Source organism: Mobula hypostoma, chromosome 8 (genome assembly GCF_963921235.1).
Source record: "Mobula hypostoma chromosome 8, sMobHyp1.1, whole genome shotgun sequence".
In the NCBI taxonomy this organism is placed as follows: Eukaryota; Metazoa; Chordata; class Chondrichthyes; order Myliobatiformes; family Myliobatidae; genus Mobula; species Mobula hypostoma.
This window is the reverse complement of record NC_086104.1, coordinates 74,430,521-74,447,535: the sequence shown is the minus strand read 5'-3', so window position 1 is coordinate 74,447,535 and position 17,015 is coordinate 74,430,521. Positions and strand designations below refer to the sequence as shown.

Genomic DNA, 17,015 nt, shown 5'->3' with positions numbered 1-17,015 from the left:
TGCAAAAATGTAAAGTGTTCTATTCTCAGCATCGACATACGTCACCCTAATGAGCACAAAAATTGCAACGTATTTAACTTTGGCCTTCGAAGCTCAATACTGCCAAACTGTGTAGTAAACATCAAATCTCTACTCTGTGATGGGAAACTCATTCAGAATGCGTATGTTTATGTTAGCTTGTGCTACTATCCATTGCTAAATTAATGTAAAAAAATATGATGACTATTCTTCAGCATCGCTATTCTGTGAGCTGTGCTCTTTTGGAAAGGTTCCATCTTATTTCACTCCACTATTTCTGACCCTTATTTTAGCTTGAGAATTTACTTCATTCCCCAGTGCCTTTTGTACTTTTCAGTATTCTAAGCAGGCACGCACTGCAGCAAGCGGAGCCTTTGCTGGTCTCATTACTCCACTGGCTTTATCTTTTGTGAAATTGAGCTTTTTGTCAAAATTGTCCAAGCTGCTCACAAAATCAGTTAACAGAGAGGTACTGTCAGAGGCTTTTCTCTCAAGTGATTTGATTCCTGCATGTTTTCCGAGATTGCTATATGTTGAAGTGAAAGAGTATAAAGCCGATCTCTGGTTGACAGATTCAGTGCTAAAATACCTTCCATCGCTACCCATCAAATTTTGCATAATGGCTGTATTGAAATGTGCAATCGCAAAAAAGCATTTTTGGAGTGTGCTTCTAGAGATAAGATTGAAAGTGGATATTCTGCACCATTTTAGAAGCTGTTTCTGATGAAAAATGATTCCTAGCTGAATAGATTGATTAAACAATAATGAAACTTGTTAATATTAATCCATTAAAGATAAAGTGATTTTAACAGAGATTTCACATAGATTTTCATGTCCTGGTTAGAAGTTATTGCCAGGAAAACATAGCACCTTGATAATATTTTAAATAAACTTCCCATTAATAATCCTAACACTAGAATTCAAATTCCACTGCGGCGGCTAGAAAATTAAAATTTAATTAATTAAATTAATCCAAACTAAATTCTGGAAGCTTTAGTAGTGACTGTGGAACTATTGCTTTATCATGAAACCCATGTAGATCACTGATGCCTTGAAGGGAGGGAAATCTTGGTTGACCTGGCCGACATTTGATGTCAGACTCGCCACAATGTGGGCAACAGTCAACAGCCCCCATAAACAGCCAACTCACCATCCCTTTGCATCAAACCTAATGTTACAAGAAGGAAAATCAACACCACCTTTTCTAGGGCATTTATGGATAGAAAATAAAACCTGGACTTGCCAGTACCATCCATATCTCATGGATTTATAAAGGAAAATTGAAGAGAATATTTTCTTGCTGAAGAATTTTCAGCAGGTATTCTAATTTTAGTTTGGGTATGTCAGAAATTCCCAAATACAGAATGAGAAAGCAATGACTTTTCCGGTCTCTCTGTTCAGGAAGAGGAGTAGGCATAACTCTGTGAATTATATTCCAGTGGGTCTCATTTCAGTGGTGGGAAGAACACTCGAGAAAATTCTTAGAACAGGATTTAAGAGTATTTGGAGAAGTATAGTCTGAATAGGGATAGTCAGCGTGGCTTTGTGAGAGGCAGGTTATGCCTCATAAGCACAATGAAACTCTTAGAGAATGTGACAAAGCACATGGATGAAGTTAGAGCAGTGGATATGGTGCCTATGGATTTTAATAAGGTGTTTGATGAGCCTCCATGGTAGGCTCATTCAGAAAGTCAGGAAGCATGGGATCCAGGGAAACTTGGCTGTGTGGTTACAGAACTGGCTATCTCACAGAAGGCAGAGGGTGGTAGTAGATGGACAGTATTCTGCCTGGAGGTCAGTGACCAGTCTTTTTCCATTGGGATCTGTTCTGGGACCCCTGTTCTTTAAGATTTTGAAATGATTTGCATGAGGAAGTGGATGGATGCCACCCTAGTTGATAGGGTTGTTAAGAAGGTAAATGGTGTGTTGGGCTTCATTAGTCAGGGGATTGAATTCAAGAGCCACAAGGTAATATTGCAGCTCAATAAAACCATGGTTAGACCACACTTACAATGTTGTGTTCAGATGTGGTCACCTCAATACAGGAAGGACATGGAGCTTCAGCGAGGGTGCAGTGGAGATTTACCAAGAAGCTGGCTGCATTAGAGCAGTGGTCCCTAACCTCCGGGCTGCGGACCGATACACTGCCGCAAAGAATACAGTGGTGCAGCGGTAGTCAGAACGCACCCATCATATCTTTAAGAGAAAAGCCGAACTAAACAAGCTAATTAATTAGGTGCTGCGAGGTTGTGTGCTTGGCCCCCTGCTCTACTTGCTTTGTACTTATGATTGTGAGGCTAAGTGTAGCTCCAATACCAAATTTAAGTTTACCAATAACACCACTGTTGTTGGCCGAATCAATGGGAGTGATGAATCAGTGTATAGGATGGAGATTGAAAATCTGGCTGAGTGGTGCCACATCAACCTCTCACTCAATGTTAGCAAGACCAAGGAGCTGATTATTAACTTCAGGAGGAGGAAACTAGAGGTCCATGAGCCTGTCTTCATCGGAAGATCGAGGTGAAGAGAGTCAGCAACTTTAAATTCCTGGGGGTGTTATCATTTAAGGGGATCTGTCCTGGGTCCAACATGTGAGTGCCATTACAAAGAAAGCCAGCAGTTCCTTTACTTCCTTAGAAGTTTGTTAAGGTTTGGCATGTCATCTAAAATGCTGACAAACTTCTATAGATGTGTAGTGGAGAGTATATTGAGAGGTTGCATCACAGCCTGGTACGGAAACACCAAAGCCCTTGTATGGAAAAGCCCACAAACAGTAGTGGATAGACCAGTCCATCACAGATAAAGCCCTTCCCTCCACTGAGCACATCTACATGGAGTATTGTCACAGGAAAGCAACATCCATCATCAAGGACCCCCCACCATCCCAGCCATGCTCTCTTTTCACTGCTGCCATCAGGAAGAAGGTACAGGAGCCTCAGGACCCCCACCACCAGGTCAAAGAACTGTTATTACCCCCAGTCACAGGTTCTTAAACCAGAAGGGGTAACTTCACTCAACTTTGCTCACCCCATCACTGAACCATTCGCACAACTTATTGACTCACTTTCAAGGGCTCTTTTTTTCATATTCTCAATATTTATTGTTTATTTGTTTACTATTACTATTATTTCTTTTTGTTTTCTTTGTTTTTGTATTTGCACAGTTTGTTGTCTTTTGCACATGGCTGTTTTTCCACACGGGTGGGTACAGTCTTTCATTGATTCTCTGGTGTTTCTTGTAATTACTGTGAATGCCTGCAAGAAAATGAATCTCAGGGTTTTACGAATATGGTAACATATACTGTATGTACTTTAATAACACATTTACTTTGAACTTTGAACTTTTTCCACCACACCAGCCTCCACATTAAATGTATCATCCTCTGTAATTTATGACTCCTGCAATATGATGCCATCACTTGACACATCTCCCTATCCTCTCTCAGCATTCCCTCTGCAATGGTCTACTCCGCTCTTCCGTCTCCACCCAGTCTCCCCATCACACCACCACCCAATGCATCCCCTATTTACTTCACATCATTCAGACTCCCAAACACATATCCTAATTGAAACAGAATTTAATGGCCTACTTTCATGTTGGGCAAGTGGCTTTTGATACACAGAATATGATCCTTCAATGCTGAGGAAGGCAAACAAACATTGGCTAACTATTCTGAGTGTGATCTCAAGTTTTTGGTTGCCTGACATTTTCTCCACCCATTCTCTGACCTCTGCCTTTAGCCGCCTGCACGATTGCACTGAAACATAATGTCAGTACCTTGTCTTCCAGCCTGGCATGTTACATATCTTTGGAATCAAGTTCAAACTGAATGACAAACAAGAGAAAATCTGCAGATGCTGGAAATCCAAGCAATATACACAAGATGCTAGAGGAACTCAGCAGGCCAGACAGCATCCATGGAAAAGAATACAGTCAAGATCCTTCATCAGGAGATGCAGCCTGGCCTGCTGAGCTCCTCCAGCATTTTGCCTGTGCTGCTCAAACTGAACGATGTCAGATAATTAGCCACTATGTTCTTGTAGCTTACATTTCCAACCATTCATCTTTTGCCCTCTCTCCTCTCTTGGCATTTCAGATTTCTTTCATCTTCTTAGAACATAGAACATAGAGTAATACAGCACAGTACAGGCCCTTTGGCCCACAATATTGTGCCAACCCTTAAACACTACCTCCCATATAACCCCCCGCCTTAAATTCCTCAATATACCTGTCTGGCTGTCTCTTAAATTTCACTAGTGTATCCTCAGGCAGTGCATTTCACACACCAACCACTCTCTGAATAAAAAACGTTCCTCTAATATCCCCCTTGAAATTCCCACCCCTTACCTTAAAGCCATGTCCTCTTGTATTGAGCAGTGGTGCCCTGGGGAAGAGGCGTTGGCTGTCCACTCTATTTATTCCTCTTAATATCTTGTATACCTCTATCATGTCTCATCTCATCCTCCTCCTCTCCAAAGAGTAAAGCCCAAGCTCCCTTAATCTCTGATCATAATGCATACACTTTAAACCAGGCAGCATCCTGGTACATCTCCTCTGTACCCTTTCCAATGCTTCCGTATCCTTCCTATAGTGAGGTGACCAGAAATGGACACAGTACTCCAAGTGTGGCCTCACCAGAGTTTTATAGAGCTGCATCATTACCTCGTGACTCTTAAACTCTGTCCCTCGACTTATGAAAGCTAACACCCCGTAAGCTTTCTTAACTACCCTATCTACCTGTGAGGCAACTTTCAGGGATCTATGGACATGTATCCCCCAGATCCCCCTGCTTCTTCACACTATCAAGTATCCTGCCGTTTACTTTGTACTCTGCCTTGGGGTTTGTCCTTGCAAAGTGTACCACCTCACACTTCTCTGGGTTGAACTCCATCTGCCACTTCTCAGCCCACTTCTGCATCTTATCAATGTCTCTCTGCAATCTTAGACAATCCTCTACACTATCTACAACACCACCAACCTTTGTGTCGTCTGAAAACTTGCCAACCCACCCTTCTACCCCCACATCCAGGTCGTTAATAAAAATCATGAAAAGCAGAGATCCCAGAACCGATCCTTCTGGGACACCACTAGTCATATCCCTCCAATCTGAATGTACTCCTTCCACCACTACCCTCTGCTTTCTGCAGGCAAGCCAATTCTGAATCCACCTGGCCAAACTTCCCTGGATCCCATGCCTTCTGACTTTCTGAATAAGCCTACCGTGTGGAACCTTGTCAAATGCCTTACTAAAATCCATGTAGCTCACATCCACTGCACTACCGTCATCTATATGCCTGGTCACCTCCTCAAAGAACTCTATCAGGCTTGTCAGACTTGATCTTTTTAGACACGATTCTTATTCCTATCTCTGCCTGAAACATCTTCATCATCCCCTTTCAGCTGGGGTGTGCCCACCACTTTTGTTTATCGGTTTTTCCTGATCACCACCCTATCACAAACCTTCCTTTTGCCTTATACACACCTCCTCACTTCCTCTGCAACATGTTTAATTTCAACTTTTCTGAGTTCTGATGAAAAATCATTGCCTTGAAACAATAACTCTTTTCTCTTTCCAAAGATGCCGACTGAACTATTGAGTACTTCATGCATTTTATGATTTCAGATTTCCACTATTTGCAAATTTTAAGTGGATTGCTTGTGGCCGGTGTTTCCAGTGTGAAAGGATCAAGATGTAAAATATATCCAACAACTAAAATAAACAGACATAGATGTACTGGTTAATAAAAGATGATGGAAGCTCTTGCTAGAACATTAAAACGAATCTGCTTTAAACCTCAAGCTTGTGTGAGTTTACTCTACTGCAGTGCCTTGAATATTCCATTTTCACCATTAGCAACCTCTTTGATCGCTTTCAATAAAATTGTTAGTTTACCTCAATTTGTATTGAGTAATATTGTAACAGAAGTTAGATTGCCAAAGGAGATTTCATGATCAAAATTTTCACCACATTATCATGGAATGAAGCTTCATTGAGATCTTAGTGAGAGTGCATTGTGTTCTTCTGTTAACAAAAACCTTAATTTGCTGAGGTTAGTAAGCTCAGTTTTTTTGGATGTTATATTAAGTGTGATTATGTGTAAATGCTTCAGTCTCTAACCTTGCATATGGTCCAACATAACAGGCTAAAAACAATGCTGAAAACTACCACAGCGGTTAATTGATGCGAATAGTGCAGTTAGATGTACCAGGAGATTAGAAATGTGTGCAGAAATAAGGAATAGAAAAATAGTGTTCAATATAATGCACAAACTACTTGAGACAAATGTTGCACTGCACTATTCTTTGCAAAAGCTTCTGGAGCCACAGTAATTAAAGATTATTTCTAATCAACTGTTTGGATGGTTGTGCCTCTGATATTTAATAATGATATAAGAAGGTTCTCTGCTATATTAGCCATGTATTCATTAATTGCAAACTCACTGGATCTGCAGTTGGCCTTGGACCACCTGCACAACAGCAATGCCTACATCAGACTGTGGTTTATTGACCACAGCTCAGCGTTCAACACCATCATACTCTCAGTACTGAGCAACAAGTTTCAAAACCTGGGCATCTGTACCTCCCTCTGCAACAGGATCCTTGACTTCCTCACCGAGAGACCATAGTGCGGATCGGAAATAACATCTCCTCCTTGCTGACAATCAACACCCACACACCTCAAGGATGTGGGCTTAGTCCACTGCTCTACTCTCTATACACCCACAACCGTGTGGCTCGTCACAGTTCAACCGCCATCAATAAATTTGCCAATGATACAACTGTTGATAGCAGAATCTCATGGTGACGAGAAGACGTACAGGAGTGAGATCAATCAACTGGTTAAGTGCTATTGCAATGACAACTTTTCACTCAACATCATTAAGACGAAGGAATTGACAGTGGATTTTAGAAAATAGAAGACACACCAGTCCTCGTTGAATGATCAGCAGTGGAAAGGGTGAACTGTTTAAAGTTCCTGGATGTCAACATTCCTGAAGATTTATCCTGGGCTCAACATGTTGATGCAGTCTTGAAGAAAGCGCATGAACAGTTATATTTCATTATGAATTTGAGGAGACAATATATCTCCAAAGACTGGCAAATTTCTACATGTACTGTGGCGTACATTCTGATTGGTTGCATCACCAGCTGTTCTGGAGCGGTACTGTACAGGAATGTAGAAAATGTAAATCTGAAATAAAAATCAGGCGATGAGTGGCTACAACCTCTCACCAGAATGTTTTAAAACTACAGGTTTTAGACTCCATGTAAAAGGTCAATGCTTTTGAGCCAAAATGAGGTTAAATATGTTTGCTTGCACCTTGTAGATCTTTAGGATTCTCTTTTGGCTATTGAGTAAGTTTGACTGATGTTTTTTAGACACAAGTGTAATCAGGGGATATAAATTAGGGCACAATAGGAAAGCTAAAGCATGACATTAAATGATTGTGTAAACTGGAGAGGCTGTATTACTGATTCCTCTTTCTTATAGATCACCCTATAATTTCTCTGCAAGTTATCACCATCCTCTCTCCCCTGAATTGGACTTTTCTTCTCAGAGAAACCTCAGCCTTGGAAGTACACAGGTTCAATCCTGAAGATCGCACCAGGATTAGACTTGACATTGTCCACATTTGCTGAGCCTTACAGAACTGACATAGGATTAATAGACAAAGTTATAGCTTTGAAAGCATCTGCTCGTTATTCACCAAGTTCACTCTTGACAATATATCGATATAGATGCAGATACCATTGTCCTCGTTTGAGAGGTTAGGGCTATTTGCTTTTAAATTTCAGCTATCTTTCCTTTTCATTTCAACCTTGCCTCCAAAAACTTGTCTATCATAAACTTCTGTACTCCCAGCATTGACCCCACTCACTCACTTGTTACTGGTCCCCATCCCATCAGCACTCCTCGATCCTTTTCCTCCACTTTGATTTCATACTGCTACTCTTTGCTCCTATACCCAGTCACAATGACATTCTTAATTATCTCTCCTATCCATATTATTGCCAACACTCTCTGCTCTTGACTAGCCCAATCATCATTCTCAATTTAGCTTCCCAGCTGAGTAAAGATTACTCCACTGAAATATTGACTAGTTTCTCTTTCCAGTGTTGCTGCTTCTTGCAGCACTCTGTTTTTATTTCAGATTGCAATATCTGTGATTTTCTTTTCTGTTCTCATCTGTTTTTCATTCCTTCCACCCTTTGTAAAAGGCCATTTCTCTTTATTCTTGTTCCTTTAATAACATAAAATTTTCTTCTGTTGCCCCATCTGCATGCCTGTCTGTCCTCTCGGGGTCCAGCCTGAACCAAAATACTGATTGTGTGGATTCTGATTTTCCATGCAGTACATCAGAATTTCCATCTCCTCAAATGTTCCTGCATTCTAGAAGAAGTACGGTACTTCATGGTATTAAATCACAGAAGCAATACTGCAGGAAAGTGAAGTTTATGCTGATCTCTGTTAGCCAATTCTAAACTGAGGGAGACCTCACATTGTGATCACTGACAATGTGAGCACTGGTTGGTCAATCATTCAAGTACAGTCAATGACATCTCACTTTCGCCAGTTACTTGGGTGGTGTTTAAAGTCTATTGAGGAGCCAATGAAGAGCGCAGGATAAAATTTATTGGGAGAAAATTTTGAAATTGATTGAAGTCTTAATTTTGCAAGATAGTTCCAAGTAACTGGAAATTATAGCCCTTTTTTAAAAAAAAGTGATTCAGGCAGTTTAATAAAAACTTTAAAATAATTAAGTACATCATAAAATTAATTCAGCTTGCAGATACTTGGGTTGACATTTTGATATATCTAAGTACAAGCCCGTGGGATTGTAGCTGTCCACACAAAGCAATTATTCGAGACAAAACTGGTAATAACAGCAGTTAATTACATGTAATGTTTAAATTGGTTTGATGCAGCAAGTTTGAGGATGGACTCAGTTTTAATAATAAAATCTATCACTTAATTTTTGCAGCAAAAGATTTGGAAAATATTAGAAAAATAGGCAGTGAAAAAGAATTGTAAATGCATGTTCTTTTGCCCATTGTAGAATATACAGTATGCATCAGTTCTTGTATTACAAAAATTTTCTTGAAAAACATTGCTGAGGATTATAAAGCTTCATTTGGTGGATTTCAAAAGAATGCTGTTGCCCTGCCTCAGTATCTCCCTAATGTAATTGCTAAAATCTGGGAAATTATTAATAGTTTGACTTAACTATATGGTTGCTTTATTCACAATAAAGTTTACCTGGCCAGCAGGCACCTTTAGCGGCCTTCTTTCGAATAGCTATCTTTGGATCTTTCCCCAAACAGTTGTTGCACGACAGTGACAGAGGATCACCTGAAACATTCCTTAAAAAGATAACAGCGTGAAAGGAAAAATTATTGTCCACAAGCCAAAGTGACCTACTGTATGACTCACATTACAGGACTGTGACCTTCTCTAGGACAATGATAAATGACAAATAAATGCCTTTACCTTAGATTAATTTCTTTTTAGCCTTTATTTTTGCAGTCAGCAGGGAACAACCAATGTTGCTGTTCATCCCACTAACAGCTACTCTCAGTGTTTGTGTGTTTTAGCATGCACACTAGCTCTCAACAGGTATCAGATCTACAGTACATATCTTTACCAAAGGTGTTAATTACAGAAACCTCTTGGAAGGCTCTTTACCAGCAGCCTCTGATATAAAAGAGTCCAAAACAGGAAGTATAAATTATATTACAGTGGCATGCAAAAGTTTGGACATTCTGGTCAAAATTTCTGTTACTGTGAATAGTTAAGTGAGTAGAAGCTGAACTGATCTCGAAAAGTCATAAAGTTAAAGATTAAACATTCTTTTCAACATTTTAAGCAAGATTAGTGTATTATTTTTGTTTTGTACAATTTTAGAGTGAAAAAAAGGAAAGGAGCACCATGCAAAAGTTTGAGCACCCCAAGAGATTTGAGCTCTCAGATAACTTTTACCAAGGTCTCAGACCTTAATTAGCTTGTTAGGGCTATGGTTTGTTCACAATCATCATCAGGAAAGGCCAGGCAACGCAAATTTCAAAGCTTTATAAATACCCTGACTCCTCAAACCTTGTCCCAACAATCAGCACCCATGGGTTCCTCTAAGCAGCTGCCTTGCACTCTGAAAATTAAAATAAATGATGCCCACAAAGCAGGAGAAGGCTATAAGAAGATAGCAAAGTGTTTTCAGGTAGCCATTTCCTCAGTTCATAATGTAATTAAGAAATGGCAGTTAACAGGAACGGTGGAGGTCAAGTTGAGGTCTGGAAGACCAAGAAAACTTTCCGAGAGAGCTGCTCGTAGGATTGCTAGAAAGGCAAATCAAAACCCCCGTTTGACTGCAAAAGACCTTCAGGAAGATTTAGCAGACTCTGGAATGGTGGTGAACTGTTCTACTGTGCAGCGACACCTGCACAAATATGACCTTCATGGAAGAGTCATCAGAAGAAAATCTTTCCTGCGTTCTCACCACAAAATTCAGGGTCAGAAGTTTGCAAAGGAACATCTAAACAAGCCTGATGCATTTTGGAAACAAGTCCTGTGGACTGATGAAGTTAAAATAGAACTTTTTGGCCACAATGAGCAAAGGTATGTTTGGAGAAAAAAGGGTGCAGAATTTCAGGAAAAGAACACCTCTCCAACTGTTAAGCACGGGGTTGGATCGATCATGCTTTGGGCTTGTGTTGCAGCCAGTGGCACGGGGAACATTTCACTGGTAGAGGGAAGAATTAATTCAATTAAATACCAGCAAATTCTGGAAGCAAACGTCACACCGTCTGCAAAAAAGCTGAAGATGAAAAGAGGATGGCTTCTGCAACAGGATAATGATCCTAAACACACCTCAAAATCCACAATGGACTACCTCAAGAGGCGCAAGCTGAAGGTTTTGCCGTGGCCCTCACAGTCCCCTGACCTAAACATAATCGAAAAGCTGTGGATAGACCTCAAAAGAGCAGTGCACGCAAGACGGCCCAAGAATCTCAAGAACTAAAAGCCTTTTGCAAGGAAGAATGGGCGAAAATCCCCCAAACAAGAATTGAAAGACTCAGTTGGCTACAGAAAGTGTTTACAAGCTGTGATACTTGCCAAAGAGGGTGTTACTAAGTACTGACCATGCAGGGTGCCCAAACTTTTGCTTTGGGCCCTTTTCCTTTTCTGTTATTTTGAAACTGTAAAAGATGGAAATAAAAATGTAATCTTGCTTAAAATATTAAAGAAATGTGTCATCTTTAACTTTATGCCTTTTGGAAATCAGGTCATCTTTTACTCACTTAGCTATTCATAGTAACAGAAATTTTGACCAGGGGTGCCCCAACTTCTGCATGCCACTGTAATAATTAATTAATTAAAATAAAATGAAAATTGAGAAATATGGGATAAAAAGGGACTGATAAAAATTATCTAAGCTGTTAAAATATATGGGTGTGTGTGTATATATATATATATATATATATATATTTAATATACATGCACACATTTTTAAATCCTCACATCTGAGAAAGTGAGATTCCATAAAGGTAAAATTAAATTAAATTTTCAACACCAGAAAATTTATTTAAGAATGATAAAATTTGGAGGGAGAGACAGCACTCACTTGTGGCATTTTCTGCTTTTATTAGTAGGGGACCAGTGGGCAGCTATCCCGCTGGTAATTCATTGCATTTATTGTCAGTTATATTGCCAGAGCTCTTGATAGTGTGGTGTCAGAAGACAGTGCAAAATCCAAATTTTTCACTTTAACTGGCCCATAGCTGATTGCTAATCTTATTATAAAATCTGCACCAAATTTTTCAATTTGCATGTACTTCCTTGTAAGAATGTATACTTACAATAAATCCAGGTCCATATTTAAGATGGTTTAGGTAAACTTTATTTCCAGTAGACGTATACCTGGCTTCTAATAAAGATACTGCAATATTTCCATTAAAGGTCATTATTATCCTAATGATTCTTTTTTCTTTATAAAATATACAGAGAAGATTATTATGAAAAGATTAGAAAGAAAGTGCATGCAATATTTCTATTGCCTTTGCATATTTGTTACTATAAGCAAGTTCTGTGTGCTGTTTGGTGGAGCGGATTGTTGCCTCAGCTTGCCATTTCCTGTGGAGTGAATGATTCAAAAACTCTTCAATCCGTGGAATATGTTGCTTTCCTTTATTCCCAAAGTAGCCATTGTGGCACTCTCTCAGTGTTTTGATAAGACTGCCTGCAGTTAAAATGAAATTGAGCACTTTGGGATGCTTAAAATTGCTGCAGTACCAGAACCTCGGAAGTTCCAATACTTTGTGGAACTGAATGAGTTGATGATGACTCCTTTGCCCACACTTTGCTGCCTCCTCAAGACCACAGCTGCATAAACTACTTACCATTATGAACCACAAGTGTTGGGTATGCTGAAATTATAATTAAGGGATTTAGTCAATGTGAAGGCAGAGATTAAGCACCCTGTAACTGGAGAAATTGATTTCCATTGATCTGTGAAGCACAATCCATTGCTTGAATGTGAAGTAAAATTGGCATTCTCAGTTTCCTCTCCAAGAGAACAGTGATTTCATTATAAACACATGTTTAAACCTGTTTTAGTCACATGTTAAGTGAATTGATTTTTTTGTTAGAAACAATTTCATTATTTTACAGCTTTTTCATAAATTTCAATTGTTCATTTGCATGCCTTGTGGCATTTTATGATAACATTTCTGTATATATTCCCATTGTTGATGAAAATGCTGCAGGGGAAACCAAATGGGTCTTTGAATATTAACATTATGCTTATTGATATTAACCATTCAAAATAAATTAAGTTGATGAACCAGAATTAGCGGATGATTATATATTCCATGTTTTTGCCACTTCTCTGATACTACTGCTTAGGGCAACATGTTGAGATTTCTCTTTCCCTCCCTATTTAATCTATGACTCCTCACCACCCCCGGAATGAGTAACTTCATTAGAATTGCAGAATCAGATTCAGAATCGGAATCAGGTTTATAATCACTGACATATGGTGTGAAATTAGTTGTTTTACAGCAGCAGGACGGTGCATTACATAAAATATACTATAAATTACAATAAGAAATATATGTGAAAAATTAAGTAAGTAGTCCTTAAAGAGAGCAAAAATATTGAGATAGTGCTCATGGATTTATTGTCCATTTTGAAATCTGATAGTAGATGGGAAGAAGTTTTTCCTAAAACATTGAATGTGTGTCTTCAGGCTCCTGTACCTCCTCTCTGATGGTAGTAATGAGCAGAGGGCATGTCATTGTTGATGGGGATCCTTAACGATGAATGCTACCCTTTTAAGGCATCACCTTTTGAAGATCTCTGCTTGTGGGAAGTCTAGTGTCCATGAATGAGCTGGTTGAGTTTACAACCCTCTGCAGCTTTTTCTGATCCTGTTCAGTGGCAACTGCACAACAGACAGTGACACAACCAGTTAGAATGATCTCCACAGTACATCTGTAGAAACTTGCTTGAGTCTTTGGTGAAATACCAAATGTTCTCAAACTCCTAATGAAATATAGCTGCTGACATGCTGTTTCATAATTGCGTGAATGTGTTGGACCCAGGATAGATCTTCAGAGATGTTGACACCTAGGAACTTGAAACTGCTCACTCTTTTTCTACTGACCCCTGGTGCATGTTCCTTTAAATTCCCTTTCCTGAAGTGCACAATCAATTTTTTGAACTTACTATCATTGAGTGCAGGGTTCTTGTTGTGTCACCACATAACCAGCTGATCTCTCTCACTCCTGTATGCCTCCTTGTCACCATCTGAAACTCTGCTGACAATAGCTGTGAATTTATAGATGGCGTTTGATCTGTGCCTAGCCCCACAGTCGTTATATGTAGAGAGAGTAGAGCAATGGGCTTAGCACGCATTCATAAAATGTGCAGTAGTTGACTGTCAGCAAGGAAAAAATGTTATTTCCAAGCTGCGGATACTGTGGTCTCCTGATGAGGAAGTCAAGGATCCAATTGCAGGGGGAGGTACAGAGGCCCAGGTTCTGAAACTTATTGATTAGTACTGAGGGAATGGTAGTGTTGAACACTGAGCTGTAATCAATAAACAGAAGTCTGATGTCGGTACTGCTATTGTCCATGTGGCCCAAGGCCAAGTTGAGAGCCAGTAAGATTGCATTCACTGTACGAGGGATGATTGATAAGTTCGTGGCCTAAGATAGAAGGCGTCAATTTTAGGAAACCTAGCACATTTATTTTTCAACATAGTTCCCTCCTACATTTACACACTTAGTCCAGCTGTTGTGGAGCATACGGATCCCTTCTTTGTAGAAGTCGGCGTCTTGGACCTCCAGAAAGCAGTCCACAGCAGGAGTGATTGATAAGTTCATGGCCTAAGGTGGAAGGCGATGAGTTATTAACTTCAAACTTTCTGCATAATCACTCAAAGAGTTGAACTGCAAGTGCATGTAATGAGAGCTGTATAACTCATCGCCTTCTACCTTAGGCCACGAACTTATCAATCACCCCTGCTTTCCACCACCTTCTAGAGGTCCAAGACGCCGATGTCTGCAAAGAAGGGATCCGTATTCTCCACGGCTGTGGGACTAAGTGTATAAATGTAGGAGGGGACTATGTTGAAAAATAAATGTGCTAGGTTTTCTACAATTGACTCCTTCTACCTTAGGTCACAAACTTATCAATCACCCCTCATAGACCTATTGTGGTGGTAGGCAAATTGCAGCGGGTCTGCATTCTTGCTTAGGCAGAAGTTAACTCTAACCATGATCAACCTCTCAAACCACTTCATCACAGTAGATGTGAGTGCAACTGGATGATAATTGTTGCGGCAGCTCACCCTACTCTTCTTGGTATGATTAATGCCCTTTTGAAGCAGCTAGGAACCTTTGACAGCAGCAGTGAGAGATTGATGATATCCTTGAACACGGTACCCAGTTGGTTGGCACAGCTTTTAGGTGTCCTACCAGGAACATCATCGAGGCCTGATGCCCCGCGAGGGTTCATTTTCTGGAAAAATGTTCTGATATCAGCCTCTGAGACAGATCACAGGATGTGCTTATATAAAATACTAAGTTAAGCAACTGGTGGTTGACAAATTAAAATCTGAATTATTCACTACTTTCTTTTAGTGAATACTTAAGAAAAGATGTGTTTTTTTTGTCTTCTAGGTTTTCCACAAGAAGATGCAGCTGAAATTGCAGTGTCAACTATTAAAGAATGGCTAGTTGACAAACGAGATCTGGTATGTAATCTGTTTTCTACTTTGGAGCTATGATCAGTGAAGCATCAAACGATCTAAATCATGGATCATTTGTTTTGTGAATTGAATCTTTATGTTCTGTGAACCTAGAGTAGTAACTGAGCTTGAAATCGCTGTGGTCATTTTTCAAAAGAAATCAAGTCAATTCTCAAATGATGATGTTGCTGTAGATTTGAGCTGCCTGATTCAGAAATTGGCAGCTATGCCTGGAAAGTGCCATCTATCCTGAAGTCCTTCTTGTCTCTACATTAACCTTATTTATCAGTGCCTCTGTACAATCACCAGTTGATAGCATGGATTCTTCGAACATTATCAGAGCAAGTTGCCTCTTCTGCATTTAACTCAAGATGATCATATTCTTTTTTTTAAACCACAAGCTGACTGAATTAATTGCTGACTTTTGCTCAGTCCAATTGCACATTGAGCAAGACAACATCAAGCGGTAGGGAGTATAATCATGTTGCTTTCTATTTATAGGTGAAAATTTAGCTTTTGTATTACCATTGTGATTTGAAGTCCTGACTCTGATTAATAGTGAGCCTCTGGAGAGAGAGGCAGCTTGTGCATCTTGAATCTCATGATGCTGTCTGTGCTAGTAATTTAAAATTTAAGGGTAAGCAATGTTAGCTCTCTGCAAGATAAAAATGCAGTAGAAAAAAATCATCCTTTCTTCTTCATATGTTACCTTTGCCAAGCACCAAGAGGCAGCTGTGAGGATGATTGGTGGCAATGGACATGATCAGTGGCAGTGAACAATAAGCAATGTCAATAATGCCATTCTATACGCAGTTGCACTGGGTCATTTAAATTGTTAGAAGTTTTGTCAATTATTGTACCTGTCTGATGGAACAGCCAATTCCTTTGTGCAATATACTGTTAACCAGGGTAATTTATCAGATGGAAGGTCCCAGAATCCGAAGCTACTTCATCAGTTGACCATGTCAGAACTTTGTAAGGCTCCCGGTATGGGCAGCCGTGCATTATTGAGTTTGCGTAGCAGATATGTATCTTTGTGGTGGTCACATATCATGGCCAAAAATCTGAGATAAAAAATAAAAATTCTCCTTCATGGAAATCATGTATTGAAATTTTTTCAGCTTGCGTTTCTTGATGCATGTGCAAATGAAGAAGCCTCAAATTAATGAAAATCGCAGTACTGGAATGCAACCACCTGTAATGTGGACATTTGCCTGTGTACTGTATGTGTGTTTGATACAATGGCCACATTGAATGGCCTGGCTTTATTATGACTTGAGACAGTTACGGTCAAAAGACACGTTGACAATGAAAATGTTTGTGATATGTAACAGGACAGTGTGCCGGGAAAAGAATCTCTTTGGATTTAATATATTTGAATCTTGTTAATTATCAGTTATCACTACATATCTTAAACATATTACCAAGAATATATAAACTGCATAGTGCATACTTGAATTGCATTTAATTAGAATCAAAATTTTATGTTAGATGTTAGAGTTCCAAAATCAATCTAATTCCAAAATACTTCTGCAATAAGTTTGCATTTTCAATTCAAGTCCATGCTGTTCTATGCAAATCCATAACAATTAAATGACTCTGTTTAATGTAGATTGATAGTTAATCCCAGTAAATTTTAATTACTGGCCTTTAGTTAAATGATTTGTAACATGATGCCAAAAGTTTGATTTACTACCATTTATTTCAGCTGTAACTTTTAACAGATTGTGTTCTGAGCACACCTGTGAGTTT

At 39.4% G+C, this 17,015-nt stretch overlaps 1 protein-coding gene and 1 long non-coding RNA gene across 4 annotated transcripts in view; one reads left to right on the top strand and one right to left on the bottom strand.

The window, feature by feature from the left end:
- Positions 1 to 17,015, top strand: part of macrod2 (mono-ADP ribosylhydrolase 2) — a 1,240,168-nt gene that overhangs the window by 913,860 nt on the left and 309,293 nt on the right. For both annotated transcript variants that reach the window (XM_063056135.1, XM_063056134.1), the window contains one exon: positions 15,196 to 15,269. In XM_063056135.1, the coding sequence (XP_062912205.1) occupies positions 15,196 to 15,269 (74 nt within the window). The remainder of the gene's footprint in view (positions 1 to 15,195; positions 15,270 to 17,015) is intronic.
- The window catches only part of LOC134350648 (uncharacterized), a 105,329-nt gene that overhangs the window by 17,617 nt on the left and 70,697 nt on the right, over positions 1 to 17,015 (bottom strand). The gene's annotated exons all lie outside the window — the stretch shown is intronic.